Here is a 25,991-nt window from a genome sequence, read left to right on the forward strand (position 1 = left end):
TCTAGAAGGTAGTTCGTATTTCCATACTTGTTGGGCTTTACATGCCCATCTTGTTTTTATAGTTAAATTGTCAAATATTACTCTGGGTGAATATTGAGGAGAATTTTCTCTACTGAAATAACCTAATTTTTGATGAAGAGTAAACAAGATGGCATAGTCAGACATAACTGAATCTGTTAGCATCATAATGTAGAGTGTAGATCTGTTGTCTCTCTGCCGACAGCATTGGATGAGGCTTTTAGTTAATTCATGTTACATTCTTAGGCTGTTTCTGTTTGTGCTCACTTTCTTTTTTTGAGGCTGTGAGTGGAAAGTATGGGTGAGAAATTCTTATGATAAAAGTTTCTGAAATGATTAGGTACTTGCTCAATATGGAAAGATTATTGGTCAAGATTATGTCTTCTAGTTTATTCCACCTATTTCTCTGTACTACCTCTAGTTTGGTTTAGGCCACCACCATTTTGTAATTCATCTTGCTGGAAAGGTAGTTCTTAATTAGTCTTGATTGTTGCGTTGTGTTTGTTTTGGTTTTCCTGCTAAGAAAACATGTCAGACAGTTTTCACTTCCATTTTACTCTACTTAACTCACAGCCTTTTCTCTGGAAAGAGCGAACAGATTGTAAACATGGATTTGAACAGTATAGTTCTTGTCTAGTTCATCAGCAAACGTTAATTAATACATTATCTAGAGGAGATAAAGCATTAATACTTGAACTCTATATAGTAAATTAATGAGAGAAATTTAGAATAAACAGATGAAGAAGAGGGGTCATGTACACAATCTCTTCCCAACTCTTACATCTTTCATTAAAAAAATTTTTTTTTTAATTTTAGTTTTTCCAGAAACGGGTTTTGCTATGTTGTCCCTTCTGGACTCGAACTTCTGGGCCCAGGTGATCCTCCTTTCTTGGCCTCCTGAGTAACTAGGGCTACAGGTGTTTGCCATGGAGCCTGCCTGCCTTAGATCTTTCCCTTTTTTAAGGATCTGAACCTTTTACCTCTTACTTCTATCTAGGTTATGGAGCCCTATTATCTTCTTGTAGTTCCTGTTATTAATTGTCCCTCACTAGACTGAGTCGCTTTAAGGGTAAGGACTGTTTCTTTTTCCCATTTTGTAGTCAGAGCATCCAGCATACAGCAGGCAAGCAATAATTATTTGAATTATGATTGTTATTTAATAAAATTATAACTCAATCATACCTCTTTTTTCCAACTATTATAAAACCCACAATTATTGTGTAAGTAATTATATGTGTGTGCGCCGTGTGTGTGTGTGGAGAGAGGGAGAGGGAGAGAGTGTATAAAATTTTTTATTGGTTTGGACTTTTGTGGTCTAGATATTTTTTCACATCTGTGTAATTCTTTGTGGTAACCAACCTAAGTAAAACGATTTTAGACATACTTCTTTGAGGGGAGAAAAATCTTTGTGTAGGCAAATCTAGATTTTGGAAGGGAAGGAAAGAAAAGTTTATTTAAAATATGTAACTCTTATTTTTCCTACCCTTTATTTCTGCATTCTCTGTGTAATGGATAGAGGATTTCTTTAGTTGCATCTGTTTTCTTTTCCCTTTTCCTTCTTTTTCATCACCTTATGGGATTGTGGACTGGGGAAAGGAAGTAGGGGAGCCTTAGGCTATTTTCACACACCCTATTTCCGCTATGCTCTCAGAAAGAGATGGGTCCTGTTTGTTTGCCTAACTCAAGAGTGGGAACCATAATTTCTGTTTAGAAATGATTGTCCCGGTGCTGGGCAGTAATGAACATCCTCACCCACATAGTACCAGTCCTTGAATGGCTTCTCCTAATACTGCCTATTAGCTTTTCAAAACTATTTTTTAGGTCAGGCATGGTGGCTCACGCCTGTAATCCCAGCACTTTGGGAGGCCGAGGTTGGTGGATCACCTGAGGTCAGGAGTTTGAAACCAGCCAATAATATGATGAAATCCTGTCTCTACTAAAAATACAAAAAATTAGTCAGGTGTGGTGACCAGCACCTGTAATCCGCTACTCTGGAGGCTGAAGCAGGAGAATTGCTTGAACCCAGGAGGTGAAGACTGCAGTGAGTCAGGATTGTGCGAGTCAGGATTGCGCCACTGCACTCCACCCTGGGCAACAAGAGCAAAGCTCTGTCTCAAAAAAAAAAAAAAAAATATATATATATATATATATATACACACACACACGTATATACACGTGTGTATATACGTATATATGTATATACACATATATGTATATGTGTATATACGTATATATGTATATGTATATACGTATATACACATATATATGTATATATGTATATACACACACACCTATACACATATATATAAAAAGCAAATTGTGACCATTGTGTAGTGATAGAATGATTTTATTTTTTTATTCCTTTCAGTCTTTTTCATGTGTCATTTGTGTATGAGAATTGTTGAAGCTTAGAGATGAATGACTTAGAAATTTTGTCTTGGATCTCAAAGGGTAGTAACATCTCAGAGGGTCGGTTCTACCCAGTGTTTGGACCTCAGTTTTCCAGAACCAGGCTCTCGATTTTTTTTTAAAGAAGCTTTATCGAGTTATGTTTTATATACCATAAAATTCACTCCATTCAATTAGATTTTTTTGGTTACATTTTGAACATTTCTGTCGTCCCCCAAAGATCCCTGTGCCCATCCAGGCCTGCCTTTTGCATAACTCTAAGCGTGCACAGTCCCATTCCTGTTTGCAGTGTTCTCTCCTGGACCAGCTTTGAAGAATGCCATCTGGGACTTTGAGTACCCCTGCTCCACACTGTCAAAATCCTTTCAGAGAACTCTGCTCCCAGAAAACAAAAGCCAAGGAAACAGATTTGTTTTAGGCCCAGTGATAGAACTCTTCTCAAGGGAAAGGTGACATTTAGGTCTAGTTTATTCTCAGAACAGGGAAAAAAAAAATCCTAGCAAGGAGCACAGCATGCATCAGTAGCTCAGTGATTTATTCTGCCTCAGTAGGATGGGGTGGACTTACTGGGCAACCACTGACTTCATTTAATGGTAACCTGCAGGTGAGTGCATCAGATCTCTTCCTTGATCAAAGCTTTTAGCTTGTCTCATTGCCAACCAGATTTCTAAGAAACTTGTTACACAAATCAGAAAGGCAGGCTGTTACATCATTTGCTTACAGTTTGGAAGATTATTCTTTTAATAAATAGTTGAATGCCTGCTATGTGCCATGTACTCTTCTAGGTGTTAGTGACATTGTGCTGAACAGGACATGGAGCTTATACATGTTCTCCTGAGTGTATGCTCAAGTCACCTCATTGATTTGGCTGCTCTATTTAATCTTTATAGGGAGTTCTCTGTTTTTCTTCCTAATATTCCAAGATAACTTTTTTCTTGAATTTATGAAGTCCTGTTTATATATAACCCTACCTTATGATCATAGCATTTAAATAATTTTCCCCTCCCCCAAGTAGTAGTGTTTCTGGTTGCTACTTTTTAATGGCTGCATAGTTCAAGCAAGTGTACCGTAATTTTACTTAGCAAATATTTGTTAAACATTTAGGTTGCTTCTAGTTACCTTTAAATTGTCGCTATTATTGTGCTGTGGTGACCATATTCATGCATATGGCTTTTCTCATTTTGGTATATAACCTGATAATTTGTCAGTTTAAATATTAGAGATTCAAACATGTTTTTTAAATTATTAATAAAATCTACCTAATTACTTCCAAGAGATTAACAGTTGCCATCATGGAAGTGGTGAGAATATTTGGAGTTTTGGATTTGACTTTATTTTACAGATAACCAGACTTGTAGCTAGAGGTGACACTAAGCACCTGACTCCTCATCTAATGTTTTGTTTTCGTCTTTTATATTAGGCTGTGATTTTAGTGCTTTTGACCGACCAGTTGGTATGCTGAAGAATGCTCTGTGGGCCTTTGTGAACACCATATTTTGTAGAAGTATGTTATGTCATACTGGCTTAGAAGTCATGTACCTGTATCCTCTCTCTCACTTTTACTGGAGGAAAAAAAAAAAAAGGAAATGAACGAAGAAGGATGCTGTTGTCAGAAGCAATTTTAAATGTTTTGGGACAGTGTCTTGTCCTAAGTGCTAATTTTAGTGCGATAATTACTAATAATGCCTGCAAGTCTCCAAGAAAAGTTAAATTGTTGGTTATGTTATCAAAACACAGAATGGCCAGATTAAACAAAGGATGTCCTAAAATAGTAGTGTTGATGCTTAAAAGGTTAAACTGTTTTCTGTAAACTTTAGTTTTGTGAAATAGGGTTTTCTTAGTTATGCTTAATGAATTAGTCATATGATTATATGGAAATAGACATTAAACATGATAAGTTTTGGGAGTTGCAGACTTAATGTGGTCTCAGGATGTTTCCTTGGCAGGACTTTTTAAATACAGGTTGCATTCTGGGAGAAAGCCAGAGTTAGCAAATCTGTAATGCTGAAAAGTTGCCAGCCTAGAGAAAAATTATATCAGTTTTCAGGAAACAAGTTTATTTTTAAGTACTAAAAATGGCTTTAAATAGGCCTGGTGGAATAGTTGATACTTACTAATCAAACTAGATTATAAAAAAGAATGTTAAAGTAGAAGGTGGTTTTGTGGGTTGAGTATGAACCTTAGAATTCGATAGACTTGAGTTCAGATTATGGTTTTGATATTTCTGAGGTATGTGACTTTAAGCAAGTCTGTTAAACCTGATGTTCAGTGTATAAAGATGGGAGAGCCCAGTTCAGTTTCTGGCATGAAGCTAGCTGTTACCAGATTGAGGCTTTAAAACCTGCTATACTGCTTAAATAAAAATGTGTTAATTTTTATATCTTTTGTAATCAAATCAGTGTAGCCAAAATTCTGGAGAAGAAAGTTTTTCACTGTGGTACAATAATTTTTATTCAAGTTATATACATACACATTGTGTTTTCTGTAACAAATTACTACAAATTTATTTGTTTAAAACACAAATATTTCCTCACAATTTCCATGAATCAGGAGTCCTGGTATGGGGTTAGCTGCTGGGCCCCCTGTCCAGGGTCTTAACTTGCAGGAGCTGTGATTTCTTTCTTTTCTTTTCTTTTTGTTTTTTTTTTGAGACAGTCTTGCTCTGTCGCCAGGCTGGAGTGCAGTGGCGCGATCTTGGCTCACTGCAACCTCCACCTCCCGGATTCAAGTGATTCTCCTGCCTCAGCCTCCCAAGTAGCTGGGACTACAGGTGTGCGCCACCACGCCCAGCTAATTTTTGTATTTTTAGTAGAGATGGGGTTTCATCATGTTGGCCAGGTTGGTCTCTATCTCTTGACCTTGTGATCTGCCCGCCTCGGCCTCCCAAAGTGCTGGGATTACAGGCGTGAGCCACTGTACCCGGCCCAGAGCTGTGATTTCATCCGTGTCTCCTTCCAAGTTCATTGGTAGAATGTGGTTCTTGTGATTATAGGACTGAGGTCCCCCATTTTCTTGCTGGCCGTCAACTGGTGACTGCTTTCAGCTCCTAGAAGCTGCCCTCAAGCCCCTGCCGCATGGTACCTTTCGCGTGCCTTCTCACAACATCTTAGTCTGAAGAATTGGCAAGAGAATTTCTTGGGAAGGACTCAGTTCTGCTTTTTCTGATTAAGTCATGCCCAGGCTCACCCAGGATAATCTGTCTTTAACTTGAATTCACCTTACTTGGAATCTTCATTACATCTGAACGTCTTTCCTCCTTTGTCATATGATTTAACCTAATAATGGGAATGAAATACATCACATTCACAGCCCTGCCTGCTCACATGGGGAAGGGGGTTGCACAGGAGATGGACACCAGAGGTAATCTTGGGCAACCTATGTATGGGACTGCCTGCCCCATACACACACACACACACACACACACACACAATGTGTGTGTGTGTGATTTTATTTTACCTAGTAGTAAAATAAAATTGTACCTCATTTTAATCAAGCCCATCTATGGTTTTGTCCCAGACTTATTTTGAATATAGCTTTTCTCCATTATATTGGTCCATCCTTTTTAAGACAAATGGAGCCTCTGATCAAAGGAAACTGTTGTGAGTAGGAGAGGATATGCTTGAAAATTATGGCCACAGGGACCAGGTTGGCCAGTTTTTCATTTGTCTATGACCAAGATCTTAAGATTTCAAAGGAACAAGGAATGAAGGAGAAGAAACATAACCTTGATTTGTCTTTTCCCAGCCAGCTACTTGTACTAGCAATTTTGTAAGACTGCTTTGGGCATGATAGTTGAAGGCAGGATGGCCTTAGGATAACACGCTACAAAGGATACATAATGAGCAAAGGAAAAGCTTAAGAGGATGCAAAAAGATTCCTACATAAAGAAGCAAACCATTTTGAGAGAGTGGCAAAAGCCCTCCTTAGATTGAGTCAGGAATGTGAAATACTCCTTTTTCTATGAAATCTTAACTCTTACCTTCACATTAATTCAGAACTCTTACTCCTAATTTTTCCCTGTTTTATGGCCTTTAAATATTATGTTACAGTTGGCTGCTTGCATCTGGGTTTCAAAAATTGTTAGAATAAGCTTCTTGAGGGTAGGGCCCATGTTTTTATATCTTATTAGATTAACAAATACTTACTTATTTTTAGAAATTGTCTCACCATGTTGACCAGGCTGGAGTATAGTATTGCAGTCATAGCTCACTGTAACCTCAAACTACTGGGCTCGAGTGAAGCTCCTGCCTTAGCCTCCTGAGTAGCTAAGACTACAGGAGTGTGCCACCATGCCACACTAATTTAATTTTTAAAATTTTTATTTATTTACTTATTTTTTTGGGTAGAGATGGGGTTTTCTCTATGTTGTCCAGGCTAGTCTTGAGCTCCTGTACTCAAGCTCTTCTCTCACCAGGGCCTCCCAAAGGGTTGAGATTACAAGTGTGAGCCACTGCATTTGGCCTGTCTCTATATTCCTAATGTAATTCTTGGCTTGTAGGAGTCAGTCAGTAAATACGCCTTGATTCAGCAATGCATACTTCTGCGTAATGGTAAAGGATAGCACATTCGTGTTTGTAGTATAGAGATCAGAACATTCTGTACAGAAAACTAATGAATTCTAAAGTTTCTGCTTTCAAGTGCTTTGTTTTTTACTTCTAGGTAAGTCTTTGGAAGTATTTTTACTCTTACCAGTGGGCACAGTTATCTGTTTACCAGGTCCATAGCAAACCAGAAACAAAATACTATAAAAACGCTAAGGAAGGTAAGGGTATTAATAACAGCAGGGATATTAATAGCATTTCATTTTATGATCAGTTTCTGGCTGCTTCCTTACTATCTAGCCATACTAAATGTTTTGCAGTTTCCTGGCTACACTGCTGTCTCTTGGCAGCTACTTCTCCATAGCACCTGGTGCCTAGCGTTACCATAATACATCCTGCAGTGATTTACTTTTGTTTCTTTCTTATAGCATATACTTTTTGAAAGTAGGAAACGGGCCGGGCGCGGTGGCTCACGCCTGTAATCCCAGCACTTTGGGAGGCCAAGGCGGACGGATCACGAGGTCAGGAGATCGAGACCATCCTGGCTAACACGGTGAAACCCCGTCTCTACTAAAAATACAAAAAATTAGCCAGGCGGGGTGGCGGGCGCCTGTAGTCCCAGCTACTCCGCAGGCTGAGGCAGGAGAATGGCGTGAACCCCAGGGGGTGGAGCCTGCAGTGAGCCGAGATCGCACCACTGCACTCCAGCCTGGGCGACAGCGAGACTCCATCTCAAAAAAAAAAAAAAAAAAAAAGTAGGAAACGATGCCTTTGTTTTTGGTTTAATGCCTGTCACCAAATAGATGCTTAAATGTAGGATTGAGTGAATGAATGAGGCAATGAAACTCTAAAAAGAAGACCATGTTAAAGTATGTAACTTTTAGTGTAGGTACAAGAAGGGACCACAAGCCTTAGCCCCCCAAGAAGAATTCACTGTCACAGCACAGTGGAACACATTATGTTCATGATTTTTTTTTAATGTTACAGAGTAAGTATATTTACATATGAATTTAAGAGGATTAACCCATAATCAAGTCAAACATTTATTTTTGTTTTTTAATTTTTGTAGATAACTGGGGCGATCCTCCCACCTTGGCATACCAAAGTGCTGGGATTACAGGTGTGACCACTGCATTGGCCAAATCAAGCATTTGAAATGTGGCAGTCATTTACTTTTGTGCTTATGATTGTGTCCTTTATTCCTTAGGAAGGTCATTAGGTTTGTGTTGAATAGAGCTGAGATTTCTGCAGTCAAACATATGATTGCTCTAGAAAATTTGCCACAAATGTTGTTAAATCTGTCATTTTCCTTTGCATGATTATTTGGAAGGTTAACTAAAAAACAGAATGAGAAAAAGTATTAATCTTGGTCCAGGCAAACACTTAACCTTTCTGTACTTAAGATATGTAATTTTACCTTGGGTTTTCTTAGCATGAAGTCTGTCCTTTAGGATTTCGGAATTAACACCAACAGAAAAAGTTACCAATAGGTATTTGCGAAACAGGAAGGACGTGGTGTTCTTGGGCTATGCTGTTTTGCCTCCAACAGTTTTTGTAAGAGAGATCCATTGCCAGAGGCAACCTTTGCCATCTTTACGTTTTGATGTTTAAAATTAATTTTTAATTTCTTTCCTGTCTTCGCTAGCAGAATCATCAAATACCTAGAAAATCCAGACTATCCTTCATAGGCGTGATTCTCCACATTGGTGCAGCTAGCCATGAACTATCCTTTTCTTCCTCTTTTTCCCAGATATCTCCCGGGGCCAATTCAGCATCTCTACCTGGCCATCCTAACAAGGTGATTTGTGAAAGGGTGAGACTTCAGAGCCTGTTCCCTCTCCTCCCAAGTGATCAGAACACTACCGTTCAAGAGGATGCTCACTTCAAAGCTTTCTTCCAGGTTCTTATATATTTACCCTTTCCCTACATAGGGCTGAAAGTCACATTCTACAGTGTTTCTAGGAAGGCTTGAAACAAAATGCCCAATATCGTCTCCTTGTTTTCTGTTGTATGTGGAAAGAAGTATTCTTCTTAGAGGACTTTAATATTTTTTCAGCCAGCTTTTCTGACTAATGTTTGTCTTCTTGAGCTACTCAGCTACTGTTAATTATTTGACTACTTAATATTCTTGTGTTTTGATCTTTTGGTCTTAAATCACTTGTCCTAATAGGTCAAGATCTGTAGGAAAGTAGAAGATAGTGTAGAATATATGAAGTTGTGTAGGAAAGGAAAAATGAAAGCATGTAAGATGTTCACTAGTTACTTGCTTGGCACCCAGAGTTCGATAGTAACATACATTTCTGAGAGAAAACATGGTTACTTGTCTTCTTTTACCTGTGGGTAAACGTGAGTTAAAAAATTTTTTTAAAATATAAAATGAAAACTCGAAAGTAAGGTGTGTAAATGGATTGAAACTCATTAGGTTATTAACAAGATTACTGGAATCTGCCCGTAGAAATCTTTGGCTACCAAACTTTCAATCCATATTCCTAGAGAAGCATGTTTTAGTAGTGGAAGTCAGTATCGCTGTTACCACAAAAGTTAGGTTACACAATTGCCTCTGAGTGGTAGGATTGCAGGCCAATGTGTATAAACCTGAGGTAGTGAAATAATTGATCATCAAGGCTGGGACTTTTGAATAAGAGCCAGCTCATTTTCTGTTTGTATGAAAGTGAAATGCTTGTGACACATAAAGTTGGAGATACAAAATTTGGAGGGATAGGTGATCTAGGGCTCTTCAGTCTGGTATTCCTTCTTGGAATTTGTGCCAGGTTCTCTGCTTTGCATGTATTAACTCTTTTTGTTTTTAGCCCTCACAATAAACTAGTCATTGATGGTTTTTAAGATGTGGAAACAGGCTAAGAAAAGCTCAGTGAGGTGTCTAATCACATATGTAGTTATTTGGCAGAGAAGGGGCTCCAATCTAACTTTAGCTGTATCTTGTCTACTATGTATTTGTGGAAGAAATGGACTTAATACCCTTAATACTGCCACCAATAGAAAGGGTTTGTTTTTTTTTTGGGATACTTTTCTCCATACTCCCTTTGTGTTTTCAAACAATAACTCAATAAAAACTTTAATTTCAGAGAGTAGCTGCCAATTGCAGTAGATTTAAACTCATGTTGTGAAAACAAAACAAAGTTAGAGCCAATTGCATTTGAGTGTTGCAGAAAGATGAAATGTATTGTTGTTAAATTTTTATTTAAATAGTTTTAATTTAACTTAAGCCTTATTTTCCTTGAACCTTAGAACAAAGCCCTCAATGAACTTTGGGGCGGGGGTGCAGGGGGATATAGAAGTTTTTTTTGCCCAGAAACTGCCCTACCACTGTTCGACATGAAGCAAAGTAGATCTTTCTCACAACCCTTTTGAGATACTGATACCTTCAGCTAGTTGATATCTTTTAAAAAAGGGTGTAATTTGTCAGTTCCAGTTATGCTTCTTATCCTTAAAAACTTAGTTACCACATGCAAAGAAAAACCTACCCAGCCATCTAGTGTCACAAAATTATTCCCTTAATGTGTTATGCTTTCTTATTGGCTTTCTCCTCAAGTACCTTCTCTCCCAATTCTTTCTACTTTTCCTTCTTTTTAGAATAATCTGTTTTAAACAGATTTGCCTGTGTTTTCATTTTTTTCTAAGGCACCCTCTCTGCTTCCTTTAAACTCCTGTCTTTTCTGAGGACATCAACCTTCTCTAGGAGTAAAGAAGTTAATTGATTGATTTCCACCACCCCCCACACCAAGCATGAGGAGTTGGGTGTGTGGCTAGTCAAGTGGCCATATGGGAGAAAAAATGTGTTGCTACACTTCCTGGATTCTTACTGTTGTTTCTACCACCAGTCTTTTTGAACAAAAAAAGTTATCTTGTTTTTGAGCTTTTTTTTTTGTCAGTCATATCTATTATTTATCAGTTCTGTCATTGTCCTTGTTTATTACAAACTTCTACATTTTGCTTCTCATATTTGCTTGTTTTGTATTGCTCCTAGTCAAGACTTCTTTTTAATTGCCCAAAATCCAGGGTTTTCTTTTAAATTTTACATGCTTTGTGAAATAATATTTGTGAAATATTTCATATATGCAATTTAGAAAATGTAAAGCAGACATCTATATAATAATAAGACCATCTAGTATAAGAAACCAGCCATTACCAACACTTTTGAAGCCCCCATATGACCCTCCATGTTATATCCCATACTTGTGCCTCACGTACATCTCTCTTCAGTATCCTTTTGTTTTTCTGTATGGTTTACCATATAAAATATCCCTTGATATTATACTGTTTAATTTTGCTTGTTTCTGAAGTTAGTATAATGATGTCACACTTTGTCTACTTCTTAAAAAATTCATCCCTACTAGTGTATCTGCCTGTATACTTGATTTATTTTATTGTTTTTAGTTTTCTATTATATGACTATACTGCAGCTTGTCTCCTTTCTTTTTGCTTGACATTTGGGTAGTTTCCTGTTTTTTGTTTTTGTTTTTGTTTTTGTTTTTTAATGCTATTACAAGCAGTACTTCCAGTAATATTTTGTATGTGCTTCCCGGTGCACATTTGGTTGGTATTTTAATGTTTCTGTGAAAATGATGGCTTTGTGTACTCATTGCCCACAGAAGAGGTGTAAGTGTAGGCTCATTTGCATCTCTATAAAAACCCATATTTAAAATTAGAATCTTAAAGTGCTTCATACAATATTTTAAACATTTTTAAATTAAGGTATACTTAACATAAAATTTACTTTTTTAGCATATAGGTTTGTGAGTTTGACAAATGCATACAGATGTGGAGTCACCACCACAATGAATAATAAAACACCCCCCAAAATTCCCTGATGTCTCTTTGCTGTCAACCCCTGTCTTAAAGTTTTAAAATTAGCCATGTCTTTACTATCAGTGGATTCAGTGGTTGTGACTGAAGATAGTAAGTTTTCAAAAGGTAATTAAGTACATGGTGAAATAATTTTATATCTGGCACAACCATTAATTTTAGGGGTGTTTGTGGTATCTTAATGACTGCTATGTTATAGCTTTTATTTTGTAAATTTGTTAACAGAAAGGGGTCCTGATCCAGACCCCAGGAGAGGGTTCTTAGATCTTGTGCTAGAAAGAATTTGAGGTGAATCCATAAAGTAAAAGCAAGTTTATTAAGAAAGTAAAGGAGAGCAGCCCTAAGGCCTTCTGGTTGCCCATTTTTATGGTTATTTCTTGATTATGTGTTAAACACGGGGTGGATTATTCATGCCTCATTTATAGACAAGATAGGGGCTCCCACACGGTGGCTCACACCTGTAATCCCAGCAATTTGGGGGGCCGAGGCAGGTGGATCACTTGAGGTCAGGAGTTCGAGACCAGCCTGGCCAACATGGTGAAACCCCATCTCTACTAAAAATACAAAAATTAACCAGGCGTGGTGGTGCGCACCTGTGGTCCCAGCTACTCAAGAGGCTGAGACACAAGAATCGCTTGAATCCGGGAGGCAGAGGTTGCAGTGAGCTGAGATTGTGCCACTGCACTCCAGCCTGGGCAACAGAGCAAGACTACCTCTCAAAAAATAAAAACAGACCATATTGGGTAACTTCCTGACATTGCCATGACATTTGTAAACTGTCATGGTGCTGGTGGGAGTGTAGCAGTGAGGATGACCAGAGGTCATTGTCATCACCATCTTGGTTTTAGTGGGTTTTAGCCGGCTTCTTTACTGCAACCTGTTAATATCAGGAAGGTCTTGTATCTTGTGCTGACCTCCTATCTCATCCTGTGACTCAGAATGCGTAACTTGCTGGGAATGCAGCCCAGCAGGTCTCAGTCTTATTTTACCAAGCCACTGTTTAGTATGGAGGCACTCTGGTTCAAACGCCTCTAACAAATTTACTAAAGTTAAATTAGGTGAATGAAAATTTGAAAAGCTATACACATAGAGAAATATGCCAGGTTTCTGAAAGACAAAATTATTGTGAAAATATCTATATTCTAGCAAATTTGTAGACTTAATGAAATTCCAAGCCAAAATATCAGCAGAATTTTGTTTTTAGAGCTTTCAGAATTATTTTTAAATTCATATGGAAGATTATTGAAGAAAAGGGGGAAAAACTTTTCCAAAAATTGTCATAAGGGGAGAAATATGCCATAAGAGATAGCAAATCCTATTAGAAAGAAATAGCTCTGTCAGAGACCTCTGTGTTGGTATTAGATTGGTGCAAAGGTAATTCTGGTTTCAGACCGTGAATTTTAAATCATCGTAGTTAGGCCCAAACACATCTTTATTACTCAATATGGGAACCATTACAATCAACACATTTTTACCAACGATAAATAAGTTTGTTTATTCTGGTAGCATAAAAATCACTGCTTCGGGATTGGACGTACTCTTGGAAAGTATTTTCTGCATCCTGCTGGTTGTAGAAGGCTTTTCCCAGCAAAAAAGTTGGTTGTCGAGATGCTTGAAGAAGTGGTAGTCGGTCAGCGAGAGGTCAGGTAAATATGGCAGATGAGGCAAAACTTTGTAACCCAATTTGTTCAATTTTTGAAGCGTTGGTTGTGCGACGTGCCAAGAATTCAACGAGAAGAATTGGGCCCTTTCTGTTGACCAGTGCTGGCTGCAGGCATTGTAGTTTTCGGTGCACCTCATCAGTTTGCTGAGCATACTTCTCAGATGTAATGGTTTTGCAGGGATTCAGAAAGCTGTAGTGGCTGGGCACGGTGGCTCATGCCTGTAATCCCAGCACTTTGGGAGGCTGAGGCGGGTGGATCACCTGAGGTCAGGAGTTCAAGACTAGCCTGGCCAACATGGTGAAATCCCATCTCTACTAAAAATACAAAAATTATCCGGGTGTGCTGGCACATGCCTGTAATCCCTGCTACTCGGGAGGCTGAGGCAGGAGAATCACTTGAATCCGGGAGGCGGAGGTTACTGTGAGCCGAGATCGCGCCATTGCACTCCAGCCTGGATGACAAGAGCGAAACTGTCTCCAAAAAAAAAAAAAAAGGCTGTAGTGGATCAGACCAGCAGCAGACCACCAAACAGTGACTGTGACCTCTTTTTGGTGCAGGTTTGGCTTTGGGAAGTGCTTTGGAGCTACTTCTTGGTCCACCCACTGAGCTGGTTATCGGTTGTCGTATAAAATCCACTTTTCGTCTCATAACAAAATCTGATCAAGAAATGGTTCCTTGTTCTTGTGTAGAATAAGAGAAGATGACACTTCAAAACGATTTTTTTTTTTTTTTTAATTTTCGGTTAGCTCATGAGGCACCCACTTAACCGAGCTTTTTCACTTTTCCAATTTGCTTCAAATGCCAACCTACCATAGCATAGAACAATTCATGTTGAGTTCTTCGGCAACTTCGCATGTAGTTGTAAGAGGATCAGCTCGATGATTGCTCTCAATTGGTCATTGTCAACTTCTGATGGCCAGCCATGCTCCTCATCTTCAAGGCTCTCGCCTCCTTTGCAGAACTTCTTGAACCACCACTGCACTGTATATTCGTTAGCAGTTCCTGGGCCAAATGCATTGTTGATGTTGCGAGTTGTCTCTGCTGCTTTATGACCCACCTTGAACTAAAATAAGAAAATTGCTTGAATTTGCTTTTTGTCTAACATAATTTCCTTAGCCTAAAATAAACATAAATAGCAAGTAATAAGTCATTAACAAAGAACATAAAGTGAGAAATTCCCATTAAAATGATATATAACATAACCACATTTATTTAAGAATGTATTCCAATACCAAACGGCAAATTCCAACACTGCATAAACTGCAGTTATTTTTGCACTCACCTAATACATCTGGTGGATATTTTTCAGCCCCTCATCCTGCATCCTTGAAACCTCCTTCGCCTGGCTTCCATCACACTCCACCCTCCTGCTAATCAAGTACCCAGCATTAAATGTTGGTGTTTCTTAGGTTTCCGTATTGGGCCTTGTTTTCATTACATAAACTTTTGAGGGGCAATCTTGTCTATGTCTGCAGCTTCATGAACGATGATCTATATATCAACACTCCTAAATTTATATTCCTACCCTCTGAGCTTCAGCTGTTTACAGAACACCTCCAGGCGGGGTATCTCTCAAAGGATCTCTTGATTTCAGGTTGTTTTAGTATCTTTCCTATTTTCACTGGTTTCATGTTTATACTTTAGATTTTTTGTTTTAGTCTCTTATCTATAATTATGGCTTAAAATTATTATAGTTACAGATACATGAGTAGAATCTAGTACTCTGGTAGAAATATAGTGATACCTACAATTGTAGCATCAAGCTAAATTAGTTTTTGTGAACCAATGATGTTTTGTGTAATTAGGAACTGTGAAAAATATAGTATATAACATCACTAGTCTGTTACTCAAATACTAGCCATGCAGGCCTCCTTAGACTTAGGAAGCCACTTTATTTATGGTTCGTGTGTTTTGGTGGACTAGCAGTTATAGCCAATGATAGGAAAATACCGTATTTTACTATTCATTATGGTGTGATTGCAATACGTTATACTACTAGAGTGCCTTTCTGAGCAGCCACTGCATATCAAACTGTTTTCTTTGGTCTTCCGTTTAAAAAAAAAAAAAACTTGGCTCATATCAAAGAGCAAAATTTTTTTGTTTCTGCATGTTTATGGTAACTTTTGAAAACAACATTCAGAGCCTCTTTTTTTCTTCTATATCTGCAAGTAAAATAACATTTCAGGAGAATATATTAGTTGTCTGGTTGAGAGACAGAATTTCATTGCAAAATTGTGATCTGAGGAGTATGAGAATTATACATCAAATGAAAGTCCTATGTGAAATGAGACTGTGTACATTATGTAGTTCAAGGGCAGCATGTTCACTGAACTGCCTTAAAAAGTTTCAGTTTCACTAATAGAAACACATTTAGGCCGGCCGTGGTGGCTCATGCTTATAATCCCAGCACTTTGGGAGGCTGAGGTGGGCGGATTATGAGGTCAAGAAATAAAGACTGTCTTGGCCAACATGGTGAAACCGTCTCTACTAAAAATACAAAAATTGGCTGGTGCGCGCCTGTAGTCCCAGCTACTTGGTAGACTGAGGCAGGAGAATCGCCTAAACCCAGGAGGCGGAGGTTGCAGCGAGCTGAGATCGCGCCACTGCACTCCAGCCTGGCAACAGAGTGAGACTCTGTCTCAACAACCAAAAAACCACATTTTACGTATTATCTGGACATAGTTTAAAAATAAAAACCTCAGCTTGTGGAGAATAAAATGAGGTAATGTTAGAAGTCATTTTGTAAACTACTGTGTGATCCAAATATAAAATTCTTAATTTTCTGCTTTCCCCAGCTTATATCCATCTTCTGCAAAACAAAAAAGGATCTTGTCTTATTTTTTAGTAACAAGTTGCTTATATAGAGTGTTGATTTCTAAGTGTTTTCACATTTATTTAAAATGAATAAAATTTAGTGAGAGTTTGCTCTTCCTGGGCCCTTTGCATTTAACTGTTTTTCCTTAATTGTGGAATAAGAAACTTCATTTTTGTTAAAGATAATTAAGGCAAGTAGAGAAAGTCTGGGAGTTTAAAGGAGAATTGAAGATTCTTAACTCATGCTGTGCTTATTTGTAAATCTAAGGTGAAGAGTAGTCCTGACTGATTAGAAAGAGGACCAGGTTCTTGAGAAAATTCCATTTCCCCACACAAGTTGCTTCTTTGCTGCTTTGGGAAGGAAGTCCTTAGGGCTCACTAGTGGTTGCCATTAGAGGCCTGTTGTAGTCACTGAGTAGAACTTGAAACCTGTTTCTGTTTTGGGAAAAGTTTGTCTGGCTCAGCATCTCCTATTATCTCTAAGACTTGCTGATAGATATATAAACCCAAGATATATATTACATATAAAATTGTTTTTCTTTAGCCTTTAATGACTTCTGACTTGTTCATCTGGAATTATGGAATGCATTCTTATGCCTGCCTCAGGTTCATTTCACTTCTGTTGATGTTTTGGTAATAAAAATGGTTTGGTGTTAATAGAGGTGTACTCCTAGACTCATTTTTATCAGATTTAATGCTAACCATAAAACCTACCTTTCCTTCCTTCCTCCCATTATGACCTCTTTTACCTCCCTTGATCCCTAAATCTGTAGCAGTGTTCTATACTGTAATATCTGTACAACGTTCTATATTATTAAATAATAGAGACAGTACTTGTACCAGATTTGAATCAACATCTTATGAATTTTAAATTGTCAACACTTGGTACTTTGAAAAGTTGGTCCACTGGCCTAGAATCAACAAGGAGAGGAGGGAAAGAACTTCTTGGCCTGATAATTCAAAATCTAAATTATCCAAGCATCATCACCTGGGATAATAGTAGAGAAGACAGTTCATGGACCTCTGGTCCAGACTTTCTGAATTAGAGACTGGGGAGTGGGGCCAGCAAGCAATCTGGTGTTTCTGAAGCATGTAAAGGTTTGAGAACTACTGGCATAGGTATTAATGGAAAGACCCAACTCTGTAAAAACATTTTAAAGAGGTTTATTCTGAGACAATATGAGTGACCATGGTCTGGGAAACAGTCTCAAGAGGTCCCAAGGAAATGTACCCACTACAGTTGAATTACAGTTTTAGGGAGGCAGGAGTTACAAGGTCATAAATCAATACATGGAAAGTATACATTGTTTCAGACCGAAAAGACACAGAATATCTTGAAGTGAGGACTTAAAGATTTTAGATGGATTCAGAGATGAGATTCTGTAATTTGCAGTTGGTTTATAGAGTAAAGCTTTGTCTAAAAATTTGGATTCAGCAGAAGGGAATCTTATAAGAAAGTCTGTTAACCAATACACTGGGTTAGAGTGACCTGTAGGGGTGTGTGAGTTAACCCTTGTCTGGCTTGGCCTTAGGTCCTGTTTATAATTTGGTATCTTATTGTCACAAAAAGTCCATTCTGTTAGGTCCTATAATTTCTATTTTAACATTAATGCTGGTCAGTTTTGCCTAAACTCCAGAAGCAGGGGATGGAGAGATAAAATGAGGTGTATCCAGTCTTCCTTCCTGTCCAGGCCAAGAACTCAATTTTTCTAGTTTCTCTGGGGTCTCTGTAGTCAAGAGAGAGTCAGTTCAGTCATTTGGGGGGGATTTTATTTTTAGTTTACAAAAGCAGTGGGAATATCCTTCCAGATTCAGCTTTGTATTTACTCATGTAAAGAGTCCTTGTAGTAGCGTAGTTCTGGATGAGTTTTTATGTTTTTATGTTTAGAGGTTCACAGACAGCATGGATCGTGAAAATCTGAACCCCAAATAGGGTGTGAGGAGTGAACCTAAGTTTGAATTCTCACGGGAGAAACCCACTTCCACTGGAAGTAAACACAGAGCAGACATTTCCTTATTGACGTTTCCTTCTCTTTTCCACTGGAATGACTTTTTCTTGTCTTCCTTTTTATTTTAAGTGTACTACTTTGGAAATTTTGACTACTTCATGTAGGGGTCTCAGTCATAAGGCCTTATCTTCTATTCCTCCTGAGAGCATCAAAAATACAAATTTGGTTTTCAGTTTTCCTCAGTTTCTGAGTCCTTGATGATTTCCCTTTTTTCCCCTGCTATAGCACTGCATTTTAAAAGCATGTTTGTTAGCCAGGCGTAATGACTCAACACTTGTAATCCCAGCACTGTGGGAGGCCAAGGTGGAAGGATTGCTTGAGCCCAGGAGTTTGAGACCAAACTGGGCAATATAGTGAGACCTTGTATCTCCAAAAATTTTTTTTAATTAGCTGGTCATGGTGGTGTGCACCTGTAGTCCCAGCTACTTGGGAGACTTAGGTGAGAGCATCTCTTTAGCCCGGGATATGGAGGTTTCAGTGAGCTGAGATCGTGCCACTGCACTCCAGCCTCAATGACAGAGTGAGACTGTCTTTAAAAAAAAAAACAGGCCGGGCGCAGTGGCTCACGCCTGTAATCCCAGCACTTTGGGAGGCCAAGGCGGGCAGATCACCTGAGGTCGGGAGTTCGAGACCAGCCTGACCAACGTGGAGAAACCCCCATCTCTACTTAAAAATACAAAATTAGCAGGGTGTGGTGGCGCATGCCTGTAATCTCAGCTACTCGGGAGGCTGAAGCAGGAGAATTGCTTGAACCCAGGAGGCGGAGGTTGCAGTGAGCCAAGATCCTGCCATTGCACTCTACCTGGGCAACAAAAGCAAAGCTCCATCTCAAAAAACAAAAAAGTATGTTATATTTAAGCCATTATTTTTAGATTTTTGTATTTTGATTTTCACTAAATGTCCGTGATTTTATCATAAAGAAACTTTTTGAGTTTACATTAATAGAGTTTATACTTCCATTCTGTTCTGTAACTACAGTAGTGATCTTTCATGCCTTGTCCTAGGTTGATTTTAACTATCAGAAACTAGTAAACACTTTGCATCATGTTAGGAACATCCATGTATTTAGACATTGCAGAACCAAGAGCATGTGTGGCCCATGGAAAAGTGAATGTAATCTTCTGACTACCCATTCCACTCAAAGAATGCTTTAGATGACAAGGTCAGATGAATTTGCATTCCTCATTGACTTTCCTGGACTGATTGTCTTTTATATATATTTTTTATGACAAAGAGCTGTCTGCTTAAATTTTATTAATAACTTCCAAGTTCTCAGTCATATATTTTGATTCTATTTAGGGCATTTTTCTCGGAGCCCTCTGACTTCTTGTTCTAATGTGGAATGATGAATTTCCACACTTCCTATACTACCATTCCTGGAATTTCATTTCATTGTACTCTCTGGGTTACTTCTGTCATTTATTGGATATTGTGTAATAGCTTCAAATCAGAGAGATAGGGAATGTTGTGAGCACACATCAAGTGATTTTCTGCTATGTAAGGAGCACCTTTGGGTCTTGATATATCTGACAAAGGTCATTTTTTTAATGCTTCCACACTAGATTAATAGTGTGATTGGAGTACAAAATTCTGGGTTCAATATTCATTTCCCTCAGAGAACTTTTAGCATCTGTTTCTGCTATAGGAAGTCTGATGTTAATATAATTCTTATTTCTTTGTAGGTTACTACCCCTTCCCTTTTCTGGAAACTGTGAGAATTTCTTTGAAGTTCCTTAGAGTACTAAAATTGATAAGGGAAGTGATGAAATCATATTGCATATAGCAAGCTACTTTTTAATGTTTGCCTGCATTTAGTCATTGTGGTTTCCTATGACTTTGAGTTAGAAAGTAAACTTATTGGCCCAGCGCAGTGGCTCACGCCTGTAATCCCAACACTTTGGGAGGCCAAGGCGGTGGGATCACCTGAGGTCGAGAGTTCGAGACCATCCTGACCAACACAGAGAAACCCCATCTCTACTAAAAATATGAAATTAGCCAGGCATGGTGGTGCATGCCTGTAATCCCAGCTACTCTGGAGACTGAGGCAGGAGAATCACTTGAACCCAGGAGGCAGAGGTTGCGGTGAGCCGAGATGAGGCCACTGCACTCCAGCCTGGGCAACAAGAGCAAAACTCCGTCTCAAAAAAAAAAAAAAAAAGGAAAAAGAAAAGTAGTAAGTACTCTAATGAATAGCTCCCTTCACTTCCCATTCTTTGTCTCTTCTTTGTCACCATCACAGCACAAAGAGAAGTGATGGTAACTTTACTTTTCGCAGCCACTTTTCCTTACCTCTACTTTTAAAAGCTTTGCATGTCTTGTAAAGTAAGAACATTTTTAGCCCACAATTTGAACATCACTGAAAATACATAAAGGTTTATAAACTAAGGGCTTTCTCTGGTCATTTGACCTTTATCGTGAGTATCTGTAGCATTCGCCTCCATTTTAGGTAGTGAATTTTTAGAATTCAAAGTTCTGTGTCTTAGCTTACATTAGGCTTATTCAGAGTAGGATATACAATGTGGGGTATGTATGAAAAGCTAATGATCATGATTCGTTACTAGCATTTTGTTTTTAAAAAGTCAGTGTTAAGCTGGGCATGGTAACTCACACCTGTAAACCCAGCACTTTGGGAGGCCGAGATGGGCAGATCATGAGGTCAGGAGATCAAGACCATCCTAGCTAACAAGGTGAAACCCCGTCTCTACTAAAAATACAAAAAATTAGCTGGGCATGGTGGCATATGCCTGTGGTCCCACCTACTCGGGTGGCTGAGGGAGGAGAACCACTTGAACCCAGGAGGCGGAGGTTGCGGTGAGCCAAGATGGCGTCACTGAACTCCAGCCTGGGCAACAGAGCGAGACTCCGTCTCACACACACAAAAAAAAAAGTCAGTGTTAATCAAATCTGTTTCACCAGTTGTGCAGCCAGCCTGTTTCTGGTGCTCATGTAGTTCATGTGCAAGTTTGTCAGGTCTTGATTGTTCTACCTTTTAAAAAAAATCAATATTTAAATTTCAGTGGTTATTTACCTTTTTTTTTTTAAGTTTTAGGATTATCAGAACATAACTAACTTTCTCACTAAAAGGATGAAAATAACTGTACTTTTACTAGATTAGTTGGTGGTTCCTTACCCAAAGATTGAACCAACCACGGATGGGAAATAGTCAGAAAAAATGAAATAAAACTAACAATACAACAATACAGAATAATACAAATTTTAAAATACAGTATAACAGCTATTTATAAAACATTTACATTGTATTGTGTTGATATTGTTAAGTAATCTAGAGATTTAAAGTATATAGGAGGATATGTGTACGTTATATGCAAATACGACACCATTTTATATCAGGGACCTGAGCGTCTTAAGATTTTGGTATGGGGGAGTAGTCTCTGGAACCAACTCCCTAGAATACTGAGGGACAACTGTACAGTTAAATCTAGGGAGAAAATAAGGTTAGTATGGTGGTAGGAAAGTTAGAACAAAATGCTTTTGTGTTTTGTATTTTAATTATAATGATAATAAAATTGATTATAATATCTCCTAAATATAGAAGGGAAATGACATGGTTTTTGGAATACTGCTAAGTAATTTGGAAAGATCAAATGTAGCCATTTACCAATTTGCTTCATTCCTTTCAGCTTAAATAATCAGTTCTGATTTATATGCTTATCTAAAATCTAACACTAATTTGTAATCCTGTATATTTTTGCAGTGGTATAAGATGATTTTTATGGTAGCTGCAGGTACTAATTATTTTGCAACCAAAAGTACTGTAATGCCCAACTAATTAGAACTTGCAGTAATAGATTGGAGATAGACGTTCTATTAGAAAACACACAGCCTTATCAAATTTTCAGTTAATTTGTAACTTTGATATTTTTGGGTAGACTGATTTGGGAAATTGAGTCAGGTGGAGAACCCTGGAGTGTTATTAATGCAATTAAGTGATCCATATCAGTTTTGTAGCTAGTAAGTCCATGTGGGACCCTTGAAAACTTTAAAAGTACTTCCAAACTGCTGTGATATTCTAGTTAAGAACTGATGATGTAAATCTGCTATTTCTTTATCTGTCTAACATAAATCTTATTTTATCCATGTAACTTTTTTTTTTTTTTTTTTTGAGACAGAGTCTCACTCTTGTCGCCGAGGCTGGGGTGCAATGGCGTGATCTCAGCTCACAACAACCTCCGCCTCTTGGGTTCAAGCGATTCTCCTGCCTCAACCTCCCAAGTAGCTGGGATTACAGGCATATGCCACCACGCCCAGCTAATTTTTGTGTTTTTAGTAGAGGCGGGATTTCACCATGTTGGCCAGGCCGGTCTCGAACTCCTGACCTCCAGTGATCCACCCGCCTCAGCCTCCCAAAGTGCTGGGATTACAGGTGTGAGCCACTGTGCCCGGCCCCATGTAACTCTCTTTAAAAAAAATAAATATAGTGGCCTAAACAGATACAAGGAGGGAGAGGAGTGTGATTTAGAATCAAATCGAGGGCCTACTCAAATTATATCTCCTACTAAGCTGAACTCACAGCTGAGAATTGATGTCTTATTGATGGGAGATTGTAGTGTAGTGTAATTTTTCAGGTGGTTTGGGAATTTAAAGAGAAGGTCAAGTACTACACGAAAGTTTTATTATGCTGTTTTATACCCTATATGTCGTTACCTCATTTGCCTTAGAATGAGTTTTTAAAAACAAAGCTTATTTTTCACTTGGTATCATTTACTGTGCATCTCCCTCCCCTGTTCTACCCCATCCCAGCATTTTTAAAAGGTTTTAAATTTGAATGGATAGCATATATTTTTTTCCCTGCTTTACATTTTTAGATTTTAGGTTAAGTACATCCTAACACTTGTGCATATGCAGTAATGTGAAATCCTTAAAAGATCTTACTCAGTTGATCCATTTTGTTGCATTGGCAGAGTGAAGATAGTCCAAGTCCTAAGAGACAGCGCCTCTCTCATTCAGTCTTTGATTATACATCAGCATCACCAGCTCCCTCACCACCAATGCGACCATGGGAGATGACATCAAATAGGCAGCCCCCTTCAGTTCGACCAAGCCAACATCACTTCTCAGGGGAACGATGCAACACACCTGCACGCAACAGAAGAAGGTTAGTTGATTACAATTTATTTCTTAAGTTTTCTTCCATTGGTAGATTTGTGAGTATATTTAACATCAGAAAACATTTTTTCTGTAGGCATTTCATAAACACATCACCACATATACACGTACATTGACTCACGAAAGATAAAGTTGCCTAGATTTCCAGTAGGTTAGAAGAGTTTATTTAGCTTATCATTGACAGATGAAGAAATGGAAAGAGGCTAAAATCAGTCGATGCCATTATATATGAAATTAGCTACCTAAGGTACAGATTGTTGTGGACTAGCCTGCGATCTTGACTATTAGAAGATGCATTTTGTAGTTCATAACTGTAAGGATATATGGAAGTCTTAGAAATGAGCTACCCCTTTTCTACTCCATTCCTTTTCCTTCTGTATCCTCTAAGGCAATTAGGAGCTTAATTATGTTTCTTATAAAACCATGGAGACTTGGCACAGTAGTAGCTCATGTCTATAATCCCAACATTTTGGGAAGCCAAAGTGGGAGGATCACTTGAGGCCAGGAGTTCGAGGCCAGGAGTTCGAGACCAGCCTGGGCAACATAGCAAGACCCTGTCTCTCTCAAAAAAACAAAACATTAGCTGAGGATGTTGGTGCACGTCTGTAGTCCAAGATGAAACTGAGACAGGAGGATTGCTTGAGCCCAGGAGTGTAAGGCTGCAATGAACCTTAGCTATGATTGTTCCACTGCACTCTAGCGTTGGTGACAGAATGAGACACTGTATTTAAAAAACAAAACAAAAAACAACTGTGGAGCCCGTGGTATGAAAATATGACAAGTTTAGTTCAACTTTTAGGCAATGGGATTTGGCCCTTGTCTTTTCATCCTAGAGGAGTGCATTTCTTCCTGAGTTTCTTCCTCATTAGTTGTTGCCAGAGGTCATGTATTTCTTATCCCAGGGAAATAGTGAGTGCATTGTGAGATGCATGTCCAGTATGTTGAAGGAATATCAATGATCTTGAGTTAGGAAGGTGTTGCAGACCAAATGTTTGTAACCCCTCCTCCCCAATTAATGTGTTGAAGCTGTAACCTTCCTGTAACCCTCAGTGTGGTTGTATTTGGAGATGTGACCTCTAAGGAAGTGTAATTAACGTTAAATGAGGTCATAAGGTTAGGACCCTTACCCAGCAGGATTAATGTCCTTTAAGAAGCAGTGCGCCGGGGTGGCTCACGCCTGTTATCCCAGTACTTCGGGAGGCCAAGGTTGGCGGATCACGAGGTCAGGAGACCATCCTGGCCAACATGGTGAAGCCTCGTCTCTACTAAGATGCAAAAAATTAGCCAGCTGTGGTGGTGTGCACCTGTAGTCCCAGCTACTCGGGAGGCTGAGACGGGTGAATCTGAGGCAGGGGAATCGCTTGAACCCAGGAGGCGGAGGTTGCAGTGAGTCAAGACCGCACCACTGCACTCCAGCCTGGCGACAGAGCAAGACTCTGTCTCAAAAAGAGATGTCGGGGAACTCATCCTCCACCATGTGAGGAGACAGTGAGATGTAGTTGTCTGCAAGAGCCAGGGAAAAGATCCCTCTCCAAAAACCGACTGTGTTGGTACCTTGATTTCAAACTTCTAGGCTTTAAAACTTTGAGAAATTAAGTATCTGTTTAAGCCACCCAGTCTGCAGTGTTTTGTTATGGCAGCCTGAGCGGGCTAATACAGAAAGGATCTTAAAACCACCATTCTGTGTTCCAGCTGAAAGAACATAAACCTGTCTCTGAGCTGTATTCTGTTGAGACATTAAGACTTTTACATTACCCAGTACCTTATTAACCAATTACATGGGAATGTTTTTAGGTAAGATAGTATATGGCTAGCAGATAAATTATTTTATAGCTATTAAATATAATAAGCATGAGAAAGTATAGTTATTGCAAAGTTAAGGCCTGAGTACCTGCTGTAGTCTTTTCCTATTTTATGATGAATAAAACAAATGTACAGTTAAAAGGCAGGCCGGGCGCAGTGGCTCACACCTGTAATCCCAGCACTTTGGGAGGCTGAGGTGGACGGATCACCTGAGATCAGGAGTTCGAGACCAGCCTGACCAACATGGTGAAACCCTGTCTCTACCAAAAATACAAAATTAGCCGGGTGTGCATTGCACTCCAGCCTAGGCAACAAAAGCGAAACTCCATCTTAAAACAAAAAACAAAAAAAGGCTAGCAAGGCCGGGTGCGGTGGCTGACACGTGTAATCCCAGCGCTTTGGGAGGCCGAGGCAGGCGGATCACCTGAAGTCAAGAGTTCGAGACCAGCCTGGGCAAAATGGCAAAACCTGAGATCGTGCCACTGCACTCCAGCCTGGGTGACAGGGTGAGACTCTGTCTCAAATTTAAAAAAAAAAAAAAAAGGCTAACAAATACATAATACCCACCACCTAGGTGAAAATAGTGTTATTGATCCCTCAAAGGCCTCAGGTGCTACCGTTCCCCTTCATTTTTCTTAGAGGGTAACCTTGTTCTGGAATTTGACATTATTCCCTGTTCAGTCATAGTTTTTAATACTTAGGAATGTACTGTTAAGACAATATGATTTTGGTTTTTGCCTGTTCTCCTTTAAATGTATTTTTCTTTGACTGTTTATTAA

The 25,991-nt window shown here is 38.8% G+C and overlaps 1 protein-coding gene across 31 annotated transcripts in view; it reads left to right on the forward strand.

Moving 5' to 3' along the window:
- RNF38 (ring finger protein 38) overlaps positions 1–25,991 on the forward strand; it is a 153,325-nt gene that overhangs the window by 91,654 nt on the left and 35,680 nt on the right. For 9 of the 31 annotated variants that reach the window (XM_016960872.3, XM_016960869.3, XM_063788587.1 and 6 more), the window contains 2 exons: positions 8,719–8,868; positions 23,205–23,398. In XM_016960872.3, coding sequence (XP_016816361.2) covers positions 8,719–8,868; positions 23,205–23,398 — 344 coding nt within the window. Of the gene's footprint in view, positions 1–5,707; positions 5,788–8,718; positions 8,869–23,204; positions 23,399–25,991 lie in introns of those variants that run through there. The other 22 variants (XM_016960871.3, XM_063788597.1, XM_063788590.1 and 19 more) reach the window with 6 other exon arrangements.

The sequence above is a fragment of the Pan troglodytes genome, chromosome 11, assembly GCF_028858775.2.
Source record: "Pan troglodytes isolate AG18354 chromosome 11, NHGRI_mPanTro3-v2.0_pri, whole genome shotgun sequence".
In the NCBI taxonomy this organism is placed as follows: domain Eukaryota; kingdom Metazoa; phylum Chordata; class Mammalia; order Primates; family Hominidae; genus Pan; species Pan troglodytes.